At 38.2% G+C, this 17,788-nt stretch overlaps 1 protein-coding gene across 1 annotated transcript in view; it reads right to left on the reverse strand.

The window, feature by feature from the left end:
* AP1S3 (adaptor related protein complex 1 subunit sigma 3) overlaps positions 1-17,788 on the reverse strand; it is a 62,364-nt gene that overhangs the window by 11,831 nt on the left and 32,745 nt on the right. The window contains exons 2-3 of the mRNA XM_081050752.1: positions 5,037-5,215; positions 2,867-2,975 (exon numbers count right to left, since the gene is read on the reverse strand). Coding sequence (XP_080906878.1) covers positions 2,867-2,975; positions 5,037-5,215 — 288 coding nt within the window. The remainder of the gene's footprint in view (positions 1-2,866; positions 2,976-5,036; positions 5,216-17,788) is intronic.

Below are 17,788 nucleotides of genomic sequence, written 5' to 3' on the forward strand. Positions count from 1 at the left end.
AGAGCTATATAATGGGCCAAATCATGGGCCTGCTTAGTGAGCAAGCTGCCACCAGGATCCAGGGGGACTCAGAGTATTCCCTCTTTTACAAGACAATTCCCTCCATCAGGATCAAAGCTCTCTGAGACAGCAACACCTCCTGAGTGCCTCAGTAAAAAACTCACACAACTGTCTGCAATGGGGAAATATGGCAGGTATCTAAATTCTGAAACATACCTTTATCTACTGTGAGACTCTGACTTTCCTCTTAGCCTCTATAAATTGCGATTGATACTACTTGCTGAAGATCGAGAGATTAACAAGTTAATCCTTGTAAATCTCCTTAGAATTGAAAAGTGCTAAAAACAAAACCTATATAATTTAAATTAGGAACCAGAGATTTTGATTTACCTGTCATCAGAAGGTAATACTTTCCAGTGGTATAAGAGGAGCTCAGTACAAAGTTTTCCCTTAGATAATATAAAGGCAGGATTCAAGGAATCCTTCAGTATTATTAACACACGAGGAAAAGAAAACCAGAAAATATTCCTCAGAAATGTCGATGAGACACAGTGCTGGTAGGCTTTGCTCATCACTGCTAATTAATAAGAACTGAACACATACCGGGCAGATAGCCTTAAATTGCTCTTAGCTGCTCTTAGCTTAATGAAAGATTCATTGAATTTTTTAGTGAATTAAGTTTTGGTTCCTGACAAAGACAGAGCTTCTAAAGGTATGCCAAAATAAGATGAAAAATTAATGTTAGGGAAATAGAAATTCATTCTGATTCTCCTGTAATTTAAGCCCAGCATTGGTGAAGGTGATTCAAATTCTCCTGAGAAAGCCACGTGTTCTGAACTACCTGAAATGTGGTCAGATAAGATGGAGATCAACATTTAGCCCAAATTCACATGATCACAGTTGGATTAATCTAGGAAAACACAACAGCCCAAACCAGAGTACAGAAATGAGGGAGGGAAGGAAGGTTATGGGAAAACGTGGGCCTCAGGAACACTCCCTCAGTCCTTTGCAAAGGCCAAGTCTGGAGTTTATTTCAAAGGAAAGTACCAAAATATCAGAATTCATTTGAATAACAGAGAGCATAATCTCAAACTGGTAAATATGTTATAATGTTACTTCTTTGCAAATCTCTTTTAAAAATAAAAATAAACTCACTGATCCAGGAGAAAGAGAAAGAAGTGATCTAGCTGTCTTATTACTTCTGTATACTGACCAACCTGAAGTCACTGAAGCAACATTTTAGGTTTTATCATATTTACAAAGGAAAAATGACGTGGGAGGGGTGGGAATAAAAGGGAGGGATGGCAGGAGGAAAGACAGGAAAATTCTTTCAGAAACCTTTCAAGCACTCATCCTATAAAAAGTATTACAACAAATCTGATAAAACCCCAACCAAGAGTGCAAATGTTGCTCATTCCATTAAATAGACGACAGAAAACTCTTCTGGAAGTACCAAGTTGGTGCAAAAATAATTGCGATTTTTGCCATTATTTTTAAACTTTTATGTCGCAATTACTTTTGCACCAACCTAATAATAAATTATTCTAACAATTAATAAAAATCTTCCGTGAGCAAGGGAATAGGGGAGAGGCTATTCCTGAGAAGAAACCATTTCCCAAATCCAATGATTTGTTTATTCAGAGTGTGAGCTAGACTAAATGTGTCTGCAGCATTCACTAAAATTAAGCCCAGAGCTGATTACAAGTGTTGAAAAAACAAACAAATGAGTCCTAGGTCATGATCTCGAGAGACTTGCAGTTCGGCGGTCAAGCAAATCCTGTACAAGTTAAGGAAAACACATGGCTGGTCCATGTTGCTGGAGCATTGGGCATGTCAGGGATGTAAAGAGAGAAAAGTGAGAAGGTTGGAGAAGTGGTCTGGGACCAAAGTTTAGAAAGAGTAAGTGCCAAGCTAAAAGGTTTGAATTTTATTCATTATAGATGGAGAGTGAGGGGGAGGAATGTTGGCCCAGAGCTGTGCTTTGTAAGGACACTGGTAACCAACAGGCCAGGCAAGGGCCCGAGATGAGGTTTAAAAAAGAAGCAAAAGTATAATCCCAAGTAAACCTAGACTAGGGAGAGTGGCAGGAAGGAAATGAAATTTAGTCCAATTTGAGTAGACAGAGGAGGGTTTTAGTGAAGGCTGGAGAAAGAAGAGACCTTTGGCACTGAAGGATTCTGGGACACAATACATTCAATCACAAGACATAATAGGTTTTCAGAAGATGTTTGGTTCTTGTCGCATTAAGCCTGAGATGACTTTGAGAAGCCCAGCAAAGACCATCATCAGCAAAGTGAAAAAGAGTCACCTGGGAAGGGCTTTCCAGGAGAGAAGGAAGAGCAAGGGAGGAGCATTTAGGGAGTGAGGACTGGGGCACCTCATATAACATATCACTTGGCAATAAATGCAAGGAGATGGAATAGCAATGTGAAGGACAAGGGTTTGGATTTTGTTTGGTGGTTGGTGTTCTTTTTTTTCCCTTAGGTATAAATAACATTAAAGAACACATGTAACTTATTAAAAAAAAACAGAAGGAATAAAAAGTCAAAATAGAAGAGAGATGATAGTCAGTGAGGAGGAAGGGACAAAATATCAAGGAATCCTTCTCAATTAAATTCTAGGTCATTAAACATGGTCTCCAGTGCCATTGTGATCGGAAGATAGAGACACCACCTGCTTCTTGAGAGCTTTAAATCGATCATTTACTAAGAATTACAGGAAGTGGGAAAGCCTTGTATTCGGATCCTTGGTACAAATGCGATTCATAGTTTAGATTCAGAGAGAGAAGGAATGTGACGAAAGACAGAACGGAAGTAAGAGCGGAGATGGAGACTAACTGATTCTAATAGACCAGAGCAGCACTTACATTTCCAAAGTATTTGTCCAGCAATTCCACATAACGATGCACAATTTCTAGTGTCAAGAGCTCATTGTCCTGATTTTCTACTGCACAGCAAAAATATAAGCTAGCATACCTTGAAAAGAAAAAATAAAGGAAAATATGATGACTCATTAAACAACCATGAACATGTTTCCCCCCAGTGAATATGCACTTACCTCCTGCTCTCCCATTCAAGTCCAAGAATAAAATCATTATTCATCATATCCCATATCCTCCAAAAAATGTAAAATAGAACATATAAAAATATCGAGTGATTGGATCATTTCTGTTCATCACGTGAAAGGCCCTCAACAAAATTTTACCTTGAGGAACTATTAATCAGGGGGACAGAGTTCTTTGGCCCATGGTCATTGGGGTGTCTGTTCATGCCCCTCCCCGACTTATGAATTGTCCTTTCTAAACACCAAACCCTTGACCAAGGGTTTCAGGGGCCCACGGCGCTCACCCTCTCAATTAACACTGTCTTGCAGTTATTCTGTACGTCTCCATCCTCAACCTGTCAAGTCATGTGCTCTTCTTCTTCTACCTAAAATACTCTTCCTTACCCCACCTGAGTGGCTACTTCTTACTTCTCCTGTAGCTCTGAGCTTGGGTATCATTTTCTTTCAGGAAACGTCTACCTTCTCTGACTGGATTGGATGCCCCAGCTACGTATCCCCACATCTCCCTCATCAGAGTATCTGGTCTCTTCACTGTCCATTCCACGGCCTGTCCAACCCCGAAGACCAGTGGCTTCCCAAAGGTAGGTATGGAGTCTGTCTTGTTCACTATTGTATATACCAGGTACCTGTTATATCTATTGAGAGAAACACTGAAGCATATTCTTTATACAGTGGTTTAAAATACAGTTGAATACCAAGTTTTAGAAAACCAGTTAGGCAGAGAAGAAGGACAAGCTTCTTGTCAGCAAGTACTAAAAGTTTTGACCTTGGATCCAGCCAAAGGAGCTTTGCCCAGGCACTTCCTGGTAATTTAATCCTTTAAATAGAGTCCACGGAGGTTCTTTGTCTTTCCCCTTCAGGTTTTATAAACCCCTTGCAAGAGGCTTTCTCATGTGCGTTTTCCTTCTGGAAGTTGTAGTACGATGCTGGGTGCAGGGTCAGGTCGGCTGTGTTCTGGTTCTGGCTTAGGCACTGTGATCCGGGTCTTTATGGGCAAAGCTACTTTATCTCTTGGGGCTTCAGTTTCCTCAACTATAAATTGGGGTTCCTTTCCAGTAGGGTCTTGCCATGGCAAGCAGGTGCAGTAAAGAGAAAATATAAGGCTTTAGAGCCAGAAAGATCTGGATTTGAATTCTGGCTCTGTCAACTACCACTCAGTATTATGACTGGAGATTAATTACTTAAACTCTCTGTGTCTTCAGTTTCTTCATCTGCAAATATGAGTAACAATAACAACACAAAGAGCTGTCCAGTCTCTGTACCACATTAATCTGCATTTTTCCCATAATATTTATCACTAACTGAAAATGTTTTTTGTTTTTTTCTCCCTTCTTCCACCTCCCCCTTCCCCCCACTCCAGTTCAAGCCGTTGTTCCTCAGTCTAGTTGTGTGGGACACAGCTCCCTGGCCCATGCTGGTATTATAAGCTTTGTACTCTCCCGGCTGAGATAGTTGGTCGCCAGCCATGGGTCGGCCGCTCACAGCAGCTCACGGCAGCCCCCGGCAGCTTACACCAACCTTTGGCTGCTCACCGCAGCCCAGCTCCAGGGAGAGCTATTGTTCACAACCTTAGCTGTAGAGGGTGCAGCTCACTGGCCCATGTGGGAATCAAACCCACCTGAACCACCGGGCTTAACAAATGAGTAAGCTCCAGGAGAGTGGGAATGTTCTATGTCTTACTACTATAACCATGGTCATTAGAACAGTGCTGGGAATACCAGTAGGTGTTCATAAGCTCTTTCTCGGATGTGTGAGTGCGTTAGCAATGGATAATTAAATACCTAGAATCCATCCTGACACATGAAAGGTCTTTCAGTACGTGGGAGTTCTTTCCTAGTTAGTCCACAGATACTTGGGCTCCAGTCTTCAAAGATTTCAGTAAATGATGACATTGGTGTTGCAATCTAAAATGTTCAGGATTAAACAAACCAAAGCAGTAATGAGAAATTCAGATCCCATAAAGTTACTCACACCTTTTATAAACAAGTTTTAGCTCCTTCCACTCAATAAAACTGCTTGTCCTGTGACCACGAGACAGAACAATCTGAACGATTTCCCGGGTGATCTTTTTCCTTTCCTTGTCAGAGAGAGTGGTGTACCATTTCTGCAGCCGTAATTTCCCTTGTCGACTGAAGAGCAAGATGAAATGTATCTAGAACAAATGAAGGAGAGAAAGAAAACCAGAACTTGGTCAACCAAATCACTCTGTCTAGACACTAAAATCCAGGCAGGGTATACAACTGATTAGACTTTTGAACAGATGAAAAAGTACTTACCAGCCTGAAAACTGTCTCATCTCTGAAATTACATTTAACCCATCAGAGAACAAAGGGATGTGTAAACCACGAACATAGTTTATTTATATTATAGGCGAAAGATACGTTCTTTTTTTCCCCATTCCTTTTATGAGTCACCAACTCAGCACAGGGAGAAACATATATCATGGAAATATAAAACTCTTTTAAGAAAACATTAAATTCTTCCTTCTCAAGCCAAAAAGCAAAAGAAAAAATGTTAAAAACAGTGGATGAGTTGACTTTAAAAATGACATCCCAGTTCTACATCACAACTACAGAAACATAAGGAGAGGAGAGAAATAAAGGAGAAAAGTAAGAGAAAGACATCAGAATGAAGAAAGAGGGAAAAGTGAGAAAGCGAGAAGGGGACCATATTTTTTTTAAATAAAAATTGTACATCTTTAAGGTATAGAACATGATGATTTGATATACATAGTAAAATGATTACTACAATCAAGCTAATTACCATATCATCAACTCACATAGTTACCATCTTTTGAATGTGATGATAGCACCTGGAATATACTGTCTGAGCAAATTTCCAGTATTCAGTACAATATTAACTGTACCTGCTGTACCTTAGATCTCTGGACTTCCTCATCTTATAACTGCACTTTTGTGCCAACTGGCCAACATCTCCCCATTCCTATCACCTCCCCACTCCCAGTAACCACCTTTCTACTCTCTTCTTCTATGAGTTTGGCTTTTTTAGATTCTACACGTCAGTAAGATCATGCAGAATTCGTCTTTCTGTGCCTGGCTTATTTCATTTAGCATGTTTTCCAGGTTCATCTGTGATATCACAAACGACAGGATTTCCTTCTTTTCATGACTGAATAATATTCCATTGTGTGTGTGTGTGTGTGTGTGTAACATTTTCTTTATCCATTCATGTGTCAATAAATACTTAGATTGATTCCTTATCTTGTCCGTTGTGAATAATACTGCGATAAACTTAGGAGTGCAGATATCTCTTCAAGATACTGATTTCATTTCCTTTGGAAATATACCCAGAAGTGGGATTGCTGGATCATATGGTAGTGCTATTTTTAATTATTTGAGAAACTTCCATAATGTTTTCCATAATGGCTGTACAATTTACATTTCCACTTATTTCCAAACCGACCTTGGAAATAAGAGTTTCCATTGCTCCACATCCTCACCAACGCTTATCTTTTGTCTTTTTCATAATTGTCATTCTAACCGGTATGAGGTGATATCCTGTGGTGGTTTTAATTTGCATTTCCCTAATGAGTACGGATGTTGATCATCTTTTTATATACCTGTTGGCCATCTGCCTGTCTTTGGAAAAATGTCTGTTCAGGCCCTTTGCCCATTTTTTAATCAGGTTATTTGTTTTCTTGCTACTGAGTTGTTTGAGTTCCTTATAAATTTTGGCTATTAACCCCTGTTTTAACAGATGTATGTGTTGCAACTATTTTCATCCATTCTACAGGCTCCTTTTTCACTTTGCTGATTGTTTGCTTCCTTTGCTGTGCAGAAGTTTTTAGTTTGATGCAATCCCATTTGTATATTATTGCTTTTGTTGCCTGTGCTTTTGCAGTCATGCCCAAAATATTATCGCCCAGACCAATGTCAAAAAGCATTTTTCCTATATTTTCTTCTAATAATTTTCCAGTTTCAGGTCTTACATTTAAGTCTTGAATCCATTTTGAGTTGATTTCTGTATATGGAGTAAGATAAGGGTCCAATTTCATTCTGCGTGTGGATATCCAGTTTACCCAACACCACTGATTGTAGAAACTATCCTTTTCATATTGTGTGTTTTGGGCACCTTTGTCAGAGGTCAAACTAAGTCTTAAATGTAAACCCTCTACTTCACTTTATAGGTTTATAGGCAACTTTGGAATCAACCATCTCAAGTTACAATTGTCTTTGACATCACAATAAATTTTTAACAATTTAGACAGTGTTTTGGCCTCATGAAGATGCAACCCGACCTTATTTTTAATTAAGCTTCAAAATGTGTCTTTAAAATAAAACGTTCATGTTCCAATGAATTTTTAAAACTGTAAGTGAGCAGAAGACATCATAATATGTAGAAATTTACTTTGGCAACTTGGAGGTATGATAGATCTGCTTTGCAAAAACTTGAAATGGCCTGATCTTTATTTTTTGAGAGATTAAATCTTCTTAATCCATAGTATCAGAAGATCACATTTAGAATTATAATTTATTTTGTTGAATTTTTGTTTAGTTTTGCTTTTTAAAAAATAAAATTCATTATTGAGGTTAATGGTGTCGTGGAAGGTACAATATATACCAGGAACCAAAACAATACATTTTTAAAACATTTACAAATAAAATATTCAGCTCCTTTTATCGAAGAGGTTTGACTCTGAATGTCACGGTGTAAGTCATGCAAACTCAATAGGTGGTGATATTTGGTGGCCTAAGCAAAAACTAGGCTCTCTCCTCAGAGCTTCCCCTACCTCCAACCTACAGAATTTGAGGTCTTCTTAATAAGTTACCTTCTGTCTTAGAAAGGAAACATCTGTTATAACAAGAACTTGAGGAGCACGACATGGCAAATGAAGAGAAAGCAAGTTAAAAAGCCCCGTTTACCTGTTAACTTTAAGAAAAAAATCACCCTCCATCTGGAATTTTAAGTATTTGCCTAGAACACAGCATTAAATACTCATTTCACTTTTAGGGCAAGTCAGATAATTCAATAACAGGACACAATTACTGTTTTCTAAGAATCACACTGAGAAAGGTATGTTTGCTTTCAAGAAGAGACAGTCATAAAAGTGACTTTCTAAAAGCACAAAATTAAATGGTGATAGAATAATAAAACCTCGGGGTCTTGAGAACAATGCTCACTCTTGGATCACCAATGAATAAAAACTATTCAATCCGATGTCTAGTGAATGATCCAATTTTTACTAGAGAAGTAAATCCACACATCTTCTTAGTGTTCATTTTGCATTTCCTATCAGAAAAAGTTCTTCCCATTTAACCTAAATCTCTTCTGTTATAATTTAAACCAGAGTATATAAAAAGATAATCTTTATCCACAGAGTATATAAGAAGATAATATATCACTATCCTTGGAATAATAAATAACTTCACATATTATAAGACAGCTTTTAAATCTAGACTGAATCTCTCCCTTCCTGAAGAAATAACCCTGGTTTCACGTCTTCTCCTTATTGATTGATGATGTCAAAATCATCATTGTTGAGATTCTTCCAGTTTTCTCCATAGGCTATATGTTACTTTTAATTTGGGGCATTCAATGTCAAAGTTCCAGTGAGAGGCTATAACTATTGCTGAATTTAAATGCACAATACTTTCTAGTTTTTTTTTACGTTGCAACCTTCTCTCAAGGTCTTTTAAAACGCATATCAACAATGTAGAACAATAAACAAAGAGCAATTTTTCTACTCTAACAAGAAATTCAAAAAGAAAGGATGTTTAAGAACATAAATACACATGTCCATAAATCCCATATGAAATATTAAAATGCATTCCAAATTCAACAGAAGCAACAAATAGGTTCAAGTTTATCCAATAATTGCATTGCATAGGACAGTGTTGAAAGATTTAGGCCTCTCAAGTTCTGCTCTGGTGCCTTGTATTTGTTACATCTCAAGATTTAACGATGTAGCTTGAGATTCAGCAGAATAAATTACAGTGATTCACAAGAGTTCGTCACCTCCAGCAACTAATTTTATCCAATTTGTCAATTTAGTTATTCAAGGCATATTTGACTAATATGTTTCAAGTGAATCAAATACCATTTTTGATTAGCATTAGGTTGAGAGTTGGAAGAAGGGCAATTGGAGGGTTTTTTAATTCAATAATTGCAAAGAGCCAACTTAAATTCAAGTTGACGTCATAAACAAACTTCATCTGACTTCAGAAACCCACCACCAGATATTTCCTTTCAATAATGTTGCTGAGAAGAAAGCGGTAATGGAGATCCCAACTGCTAATACCGGGAAACGCCAACTCCAGAAGTAACCCTAAAATCCAATAAAGTGTGTTGAGCAGGGTTGACTGCTTACATTTGGCCCACATGGATTGGCATCAGGTGCACACCCAGCTTGACACCAATATTACCAGTATCTCCCATCCCTGTCCCAGGAGGAACCACTTCTGTCAGTTCTTTTAAGGGATCTGGTTCCGCCCTGGATGATCCCACAAATCCAACTTGTAAGGTTAATCCAAGAACTCTTCATCCGTAGAGTATCGTCTAGAACAATCATTGACCTAACTGGGTACAGCCCCAAATTCTCATTTTGACTCAGAACACAAACTACTCTGGGTGTTTTCTTCATCATGTATCTCTGAAGCATATCTAGGAAGGTGCCATTCGGTCTTTGAAGGAAGCACAAAGCATACCAGTATGGATCTATTTAGTCTGCTGCTCTGAACCAGTATGAGCATCTTCCTTCTAGTTGGAGATAAACAGTGAAGGCTTCCAAGAGCAGCTTTGGTTCTTACTGTTTGCAAATCTCCCTGCTCCTGACCTAAACCCATGCTGTGGATCCATACCAGCTTCCAAGAAGAGCGGTATCCAGGAAAATTTTCCTGTCCCCAATACTGTTATCCCATGAACGCCGCCTTTTCAGAACTAGCTAGTAATTTGGGATCTGAGCTACAAATACACAGAATATATCCCTTTCCTCCAATTCCATCAACCTGACAGGCCCTTCGTCTGGTGCATCACTTAAACAACACTATTGCTAGGGTCCTCACTTCCTTTGCCTCTTGTCCAACTTCTGCAGCTACTCCACAAATTCCCAACCCAGATTAGCCCGTCTCCTCACATCTTTGCTTCTATAATGAGGCATCAGGCACTCCTGAGAAAAATCACAGAGGACTTTGCAGATTGGTACGACCATAAATGTACGATGTCCAGCTCAGCTGAATGGCCAATGTTACTCGGAAACTTTCCAAGTAGCTCTTCATATAAAGGGTTGCTAAGCAACTCCCCCTTTTATTTCCTGCACAGGTTATTCCACATCACCACCCTGTTCCTCAGATTCCCTATTTTCATCCTTACTCTCTGACTCTGAGAAGAAGAGAAAAACCAAGAGGATACAAATCATTCTGTAGGATCTCCTCAGCTCTTCCCACACCTGGACACCCATATGTACAAACCTGGTCACACCCTCCCTCAACCAACTTATTTTCTTCCTATGTCAGGAAACATCATTTTCCACCCTGGCTTTTAACTATCACCAGCTCTTTGGGAACACAGATTCATCATTCTGACATTGCCAATCTCTGCCCCTCTCTTCTGAGACTCTTACATGTAGATGCTGAATAACTAAATCTCCCTCATCTTTGAAAACAATGGCCCTTCGTGGAATTTCAACCTTCCTGAAAAGTGAATCAGTGCTTAGTGTCAAGAGTCCAAATGTGCTCATACCTGTAGGCCCAGTAAGTCTCCTTTTAAAGTCTTCCTTAAAGATTTGCCTTCAGATGCAGATACATATTTAGGCATTAGATGTATACTGCAGGTTTATGTAGTAACACATACAGAAAATAAATAAAACTGCAAACTACCCTAGCTTGCCAATAATAGAGAAATTTTTAAGTGGCATTTGTTAAATGATTTCAAAAAGTGAGAATGCCTATGGTATAATGTTGAGTTTAAAAAACACACAACAGAATATAAAATAGTACATGGAATATTATAGCAACAATGTAAAACTATACTTTCATGGAAAGTACATGAAGGAAATACAGTGAATTGTTAATTGTGTTTATTTTCGAATAGTAGAATTATAAATGTTATTTTCTTGTTCATACTCGCCTGGATTTTCTAAAATTCATATGTGTGATTCTTTAATCAGAAAACAATGCTTAATGAAAAGAATATTAGTGAGTTTAATAAAAATTAGTCAACATTGCATCTGAAAGCCAAATACTAAGTAAATGTCAAAGTGCTTTCAGTAAATAAATCCATACCTCAAGGAGACTGTGCATTACACAGGAGGCCCTGTGTAACCAGACAAACTGCATTCACAGCCTGTTTCCTGGCCACACGACCATGTAGGCATAAGGACAAAGAGGGCAGGTAAGGAATTACAAAAATGATCACTGTTGCCGAGTTGAGATGAGGGACCCCCTAGTAATTATTTTTCTCTAATTTTATTTTTATTTTTATTTTTATTTTTATTTTTTTAGAAATACTTTTTTTTTTTATTAAATTTATTGGGATGACAATTGTTAGTAAATTTACATAGATTTCAGGTGTACACTTCTGTATTACATCGTCTATAAATCCCATTGTGTGTTCACCACCCAGAGTCAGTTCTCCTTCCATCACCATATATTTGATCCCCTTTACCCTCATCACCCACCCCCCACCCCCTTACCCTCTGGTAACCACTAAATTATTGTCTGTGTCTATGAGTTTTTCTTTCTCATTTGTCTTGTTCTTTTTGGTTTATATACCACATATCAGTGAAATCATAGGGTTCTCTGCTTTATCTGTCTGACTTATTTCACTTAGCATTATACTCTCAAGATCCATCCATGTTGTCACAAATGCTCCTACATCATCTTTCCTTAACGCGGAATAGTATTCCATTGTGTATATATACCACAACTTCTTTATCCATTCATCTATCAAAGGACATTTTGGTTGTTTCCATGTCTTGGCCACCATAAACAAAGCTGCAATGAACACTGGAGTACACGGGTCTCTATAGAGGAATGCTTTCAGATTTTTTGGGTAGATACCCAGGAGAGCGATTGCTGAGTCATATGGTAATTCTATTCATAATTTCTTGAGAAACCTCCACACTGCCTTCCATAACGGCTGCACCAGTCTGCATTCCCACCAACAGTGTATGAGGGTTCCTTTTTTTCCACAGCCTCTCCAACACTTGTTACTATTTGTCTTATTGATGAAAGCCATTCTGACTGGGGTGAGGTGATATCTCATTGTGGTTTTCATTTGCATTTCTCTGATGATTAGCGATGTTGAGCATTTTTTCATATGTCTATTTGCCATTTGTATATCCTCTTTGGAGAAATGTCTCTTCAGGTCCTCTGTCCATTTTTCAATTGGGTTGTTTGTTTTTTTGTTGTTGAGTTTCATGAGTTCCTTGTATATTTTGGATATTAGCCCCTTATCAGAGGCACTGTTTGCAAAAATCTCCCATTCAGTTGGTTGCCTCATTATTTTATCAATAGTTTCTTTTGCTGTGCAGAAGCTTTTCAATTTTTCTCTAATTTTAAAATAATGTGATTTAATGCTGGCAATAAAATGCAGTAAGTGAGGGAGTAAGGAAATGTGAACCTATAGTTTGGTCTTTATTCATATTCACCAGAGCATTGTTTTGGCCACTGCAGGCTGCAATCCAGTGGGTGGTATAACACATTTTGTGGATCACAACCAGCAAATTTTTCATGATATGGAACAAAACAAATCAGAACAATCACATAGACGAACCGTGTGCGTTTCAAGAAAACTTGTGTTCCAATCGCACATACTTATACTGGGGAATGGTGTAAAATGCATTTCTTGCTATTGGTTGTGGCCGCAAGGGGGTCGGGGAGAAGAAGGCAGACAAGGAGGAGACAAAGACAAGAAAGACACTGACCCTAGTGAAGAAGTCACCTACAATGAGGCAAAACAAAACAAAACAAAACAAAAAATAAAACAAACAACCAACAAGAAAAACAGGGAAATGTTCTAACACGAGGCTAGTCGGTAAGGGAATGTTAACAGAAATACAGCTTTTTATTTAGTGTTAATATTTACACTCAGAAGGCTGAGTACCAGGAAGAATACATTTTTCCCCCTAGTGTGGGAAGCAACTATTTGGAGTGGATCTCTGGGTTTGGCAAACCACCGCAGTGTAGTCAGAAAGCTGACCTTCAGGAAGGGCATGGTAAATACATGTTTGAATCAGTATAAAGAGTCAACAGTGAGTATCTTTGGACTTAAATGGGCTTTTAATTATTTTCCTTATTTTGCTTTTTTCCTATCTTCTAGGGTTTTTCTTTACAATGAACATGTAATCGCTTCATAGTAAATAAAAAGTATTTTTACCTATTAAAAAAAGAAAAGTGCAGTGTAAGACTAAGTAGCTAAGTCTGCTTATGAAAAATAGAAAGATGCCTCCTATGCAGCAGGAATGAAGGCAGACTTCCTTTTCTTAGTGCTGACAAATTCAATAAGCATGAGAAATGGAGGGAAATGCCTCCAGTCAGTCATGGGCATGGGTGTGAAAACCCTCTCCCTGGCAGTCAATAGCCTTCCCTAGTTTCCAGATCAATCTGAGACAATCTCAGCGGAAATAATCACATTAGCAGCTAAATTAATTGCATTTCTGAGAGACCTCAAAGGACAGATCATTTATGCATTCAACCCTTATTTACTGAGTGCCTACTATGTGCGCTATAAAACCTACAAAGATAAAACTTGGTTCTTTACCTTGAAGAGCTTATAATTGTGATAAAGAATCAAAAGAAATATCAAGGTAAACATACTGAACTAACCACAGGCTTTCATCTCCTCTACCTCCCAAAATATCACTAAAATGACAATAGTGGGATTTTAAAAAAATAGTCTTTGGGGGTTAATACAAGAGAATGGCAGTGGAGACAATAGCAGCCAAGAGGTTCCAACAAATCTTTAGAATATGGAAGGAGACAGAAGAGTGATAACTGACTTAGTAAATTAAGGGAAGTTGTAACAAAGGGTGGAGTCCAAAGAGAAACCAGCTGATTCTCCGCAGACGACGCCTGAGAGCAACACTTAGTGGTACCATAGAAGACAGGAAATAAGGGAAAGCTCTGAAAACCGGGGGGATGGCTGAAGGTCTACCTGGAATTAACGTTGACCACCTGCAGCACTTCCAGGGACTGCAGCTAAGTGAGACCACACCCGCGCATGCACATACCCCATGGTAAGTCCCCAGGTCTTCACTGAAAGATACATGTAGTGGAGGCCACAAAGCTCGCGCATGGCTTCCTCCCCCACACCCCACACTCCCCCACCCCCGGCGTCACTAATGGATGGCAAGCAGGCAAGGCTTTACCCAACCTGAGAAGTTCAAATCTATACAATGCTACACTACTTACATACGTATTTAAGGCTTACACTACCTCTCGGGGGACTTACACAAACAATCTATGCCCTTATGAAGAAATACTTATCGACTTGCAACGCTTTTAGATCTTAAACCTAATTCAGAACCTGCAAAACCACGTATCTTTACTAAGAGAGACATGTGTTCGTGCACCTCCACCACCAGCTTTCCATCAGGAGACTGAATGATTGAAAGGAGACATAAAACGGCAGAGAAATGACCTCTGGATAATGATGCGAAAGGCTTCCAGGTAGCCTGACTGTGCCCTCAGAACTGGCGGTCAGCATCTCGGTACCTTACTTCTAAATATGAGCGGAGCCCAAGGATCACCAGACACTTGACAATAGTCTCTAATATGAATGAAAGACATGGAAAAGAACAAATGGGAAAAAAGTAAACTACTGGGTACAGGAAGACAGTATGGAGCAGAAGAAACTGTCACACACACACACACACACACACACGAATATGTTCAGAGGTAAAAGAAGATAGAATTCCTATATCAATAAAACAAAAACAGTGTTCTATGAAAGGGTGGGGGACAAGAAAAAGCTCTTGAGAATTAAAAAGTATAACCCAAAGAAATCAATAACCAATCTCCAAGAAATTGGAACAAAACAGAAAAATAGATGGAAAATTAGAGAAAACGATTAGGGGTCAACACAGAAGGTGTAATATCCAAAAGGACAGAACAGAGATAAGAGTGAAGAAGAAAATCCCAAAGAAATAATTCAAAAAAAGTCCTAGGCCTAATGAGATTAGACTTCAGATTAGAAAGGCTCTTCAAGTGCCCAGGACTTGAAGAAATTTTAAAAGTACATCATGAACCTTCAGCACACTCAAGATAAAGAGAGTGGTCTAAGAGATTCCGGGAGGACAAAAAGTTTCTGTGCAATGGATCAGAAATCGAAAGAGCACAGGACTCCTCACATGCAGTCCTAGGTGTGGGAGGACTAGAAGTTTACATCCAGCCAAATTATCAGTCAAGTGAAAGAGCTGAAGCAACTGCAGACATTTTCACACATGCAAAGACCAAAAATACAAAGAAAAAAATAAAGAAGAAATTTGCATCCAGTTTATCCTTTTTAGGAAACCACTAGAAAATGTCACCAAAATAAGGGCATAAATGCAAGAAAGCGTGAGATATGTTATTTAGGGCACAGGGAATCCAAAGCAAAATGATGGTGAAAGGAAAGGCCAGAATAACAGCCGTGTACCAGACCAAGAAAGCAACCATTCCAGAATACAAGTGGTGGGGGCTGGAGAAGGGGAAGGGAGGAATCGAATTTATATTAATAAATCATTTCATTTCTTTGGATAGTGGGAAAAAATAGTGATTGACATCTTAAAGACCTGTTAGTGCAGTGAGTAAAAAACTGTGATAAACAGAAAACTAGGTAAGTGGAAAAAGTCATGAAGTCCAGAAAAAGAAAATAAATGATTCAAGAAAGAAATCATAATCAGAGTTCTTAAAACTATTTTAGGAGAAAGAGAGGGGTGTGTGTTGTGGTAGGAAGAGGGGGCAGGTGAACAGAAGTAAAAGCTCAAATACCATAACAGGAAGTTGGGAGATAATGTAAAGTATGATGAGTGAAAAACTACCAGCATACACAAATTATTTAGTAATATAGAGGTAAATACCAAAAGGAAAGGCTGTTTAATTGCTACAATGGAATACTATTTGGCCTTAAGAAAAGATGAAATAGTACCATTTGTGACATAGATGGATCTTGAGATTATTAGGCTAAGTGAAATAAATCAGGCAGAAGAAGTAGAGAACCATATGATTTCACTGATATGTTATATATAAAACAGAAAACAACAAAGGAACAAGACAAACTAATGAAGAAACAAAAACTCATAGACACAGACAATAGTTTAGTAGTTACCAGAGGGTAAGCGGGGAGAGGGGTGGTAGATGAGGGTAAAAGGGATCAAATACATGGTGATGGAAGGAGAACTGACTGGGTGGTGAACACACAATGCGATATATAGATGATGTATTGCAGAATTGTACACCTGAAACCTATCTAACTTTACTAAACATTGTCATCACAATAAACTTTAATTAAAAAAAAGAAATAAACAACATTCAGATTATAAAGAAAGGAGGGAGGGAGGGGGGAGGGAGGGAGGGAGGGAGGGAGAGAGAGAGAGAGAGAGAGAGAGAGAGAGAGAGAGAGAAAGAGAGAAAGAGAGAAAGAGAGAAAGAGAGAAAGAGAGAAAGAGAGAAAGAGAGAAAGAGAGAAAGAGAGAAAGAGAGAAAGAGAGAAAGAGAGAAAGAGAGAAAGAAAGAAAGAAAGAAAGAAAGAAAGAAAGAAAGAAAGAAAGAAAGAAAGAAAGAAAGAAAGAAAGAAAGAAAGAAAGAAAGAAAAAGAAAGAGAGAAAAAAGAAAGACTGTAATTACTGAAAGTAATTGCTTCTGGGAGAACAATTCGGGAAAGGAGAGAGGTTTCTATTCTTTATTACAAATTATTTAACTCCATTTGATTTTTTTAAACTATGCACATATATTACTTGGATTAAAAGGTAAAAAGGAATTTTTAAAAGAATAAATAAAAGGTAGAGGAGTACCTATATTTGATAATAACATAAAAAACATTCTGGGTGTTATTATACCCTCTCCCTCCTCACATTAAACTCAAAAGTTTAGAGGAAAAATCCTGACATACATTAATTGTTCTATCTGTTATAAAATCTATCATTTGACTTTATCTGATGCAGTTTTAGTTTCCGACCTATACCAGTTCATGGAATAAGAGTACTATTAATTTACTAGCTTCCAGGTGTAGAAATGTATTAACATATGTCCTGATTTTACTTCGAAGCATACAACATTTGATGTAAATTCTAATGTTCCTAATACAATTTTTAAGGAGAGGGGATTGATCTAAGTTTTTTCTGATTCTGTGCCCATCCTTCATGTTTTTATTCCTCCTCAGCCTTCACCTGTGGAAAAAGAAGTCTCACTTTTTAAGCTTCTTTTCTTACCATGGGTTTCTTAATTTAATTATCATTTGCCATGTTTGTTCCTGAATCATGTCTAATTCCATTGTTTTCTCATAAAAGAGTCAGTTAAATATTGGTGGAACTGTTGAAATTTGAGAAATGGCAACCAGCCCTGTATTAATATTCTGAGTAGTGAATCAGGTCTTCTGTAGGGGTAAAAGAACACTCTGGTTGTCTTGAGATGACCTTCTTTAAAAAGCCCAGGGTTTTAAGCATTTGAGATCTTGCTCTCCGGCATATGTCATCAGCTTGGCTCAAATAAATAGTTGGAAAAAATTTGGAAAAAAATTTTAACATGTGCATTGCATCCCCCAGCGTTACTGATGTCACTCCTATTTT

This window comes from Rhinolophus hipposideros (genome assembly GCF_964194185.1).
Source record: "Rhinolophus hipposideros genome assembly, chromosome: 6".
Taxonomy (NCBI): Eukaryota; Metazoa; Chordata; class Mammalia; order Chiroptera; family Rhinolophidae; genus Rhinolophus; species Rhinolophus hipposideros.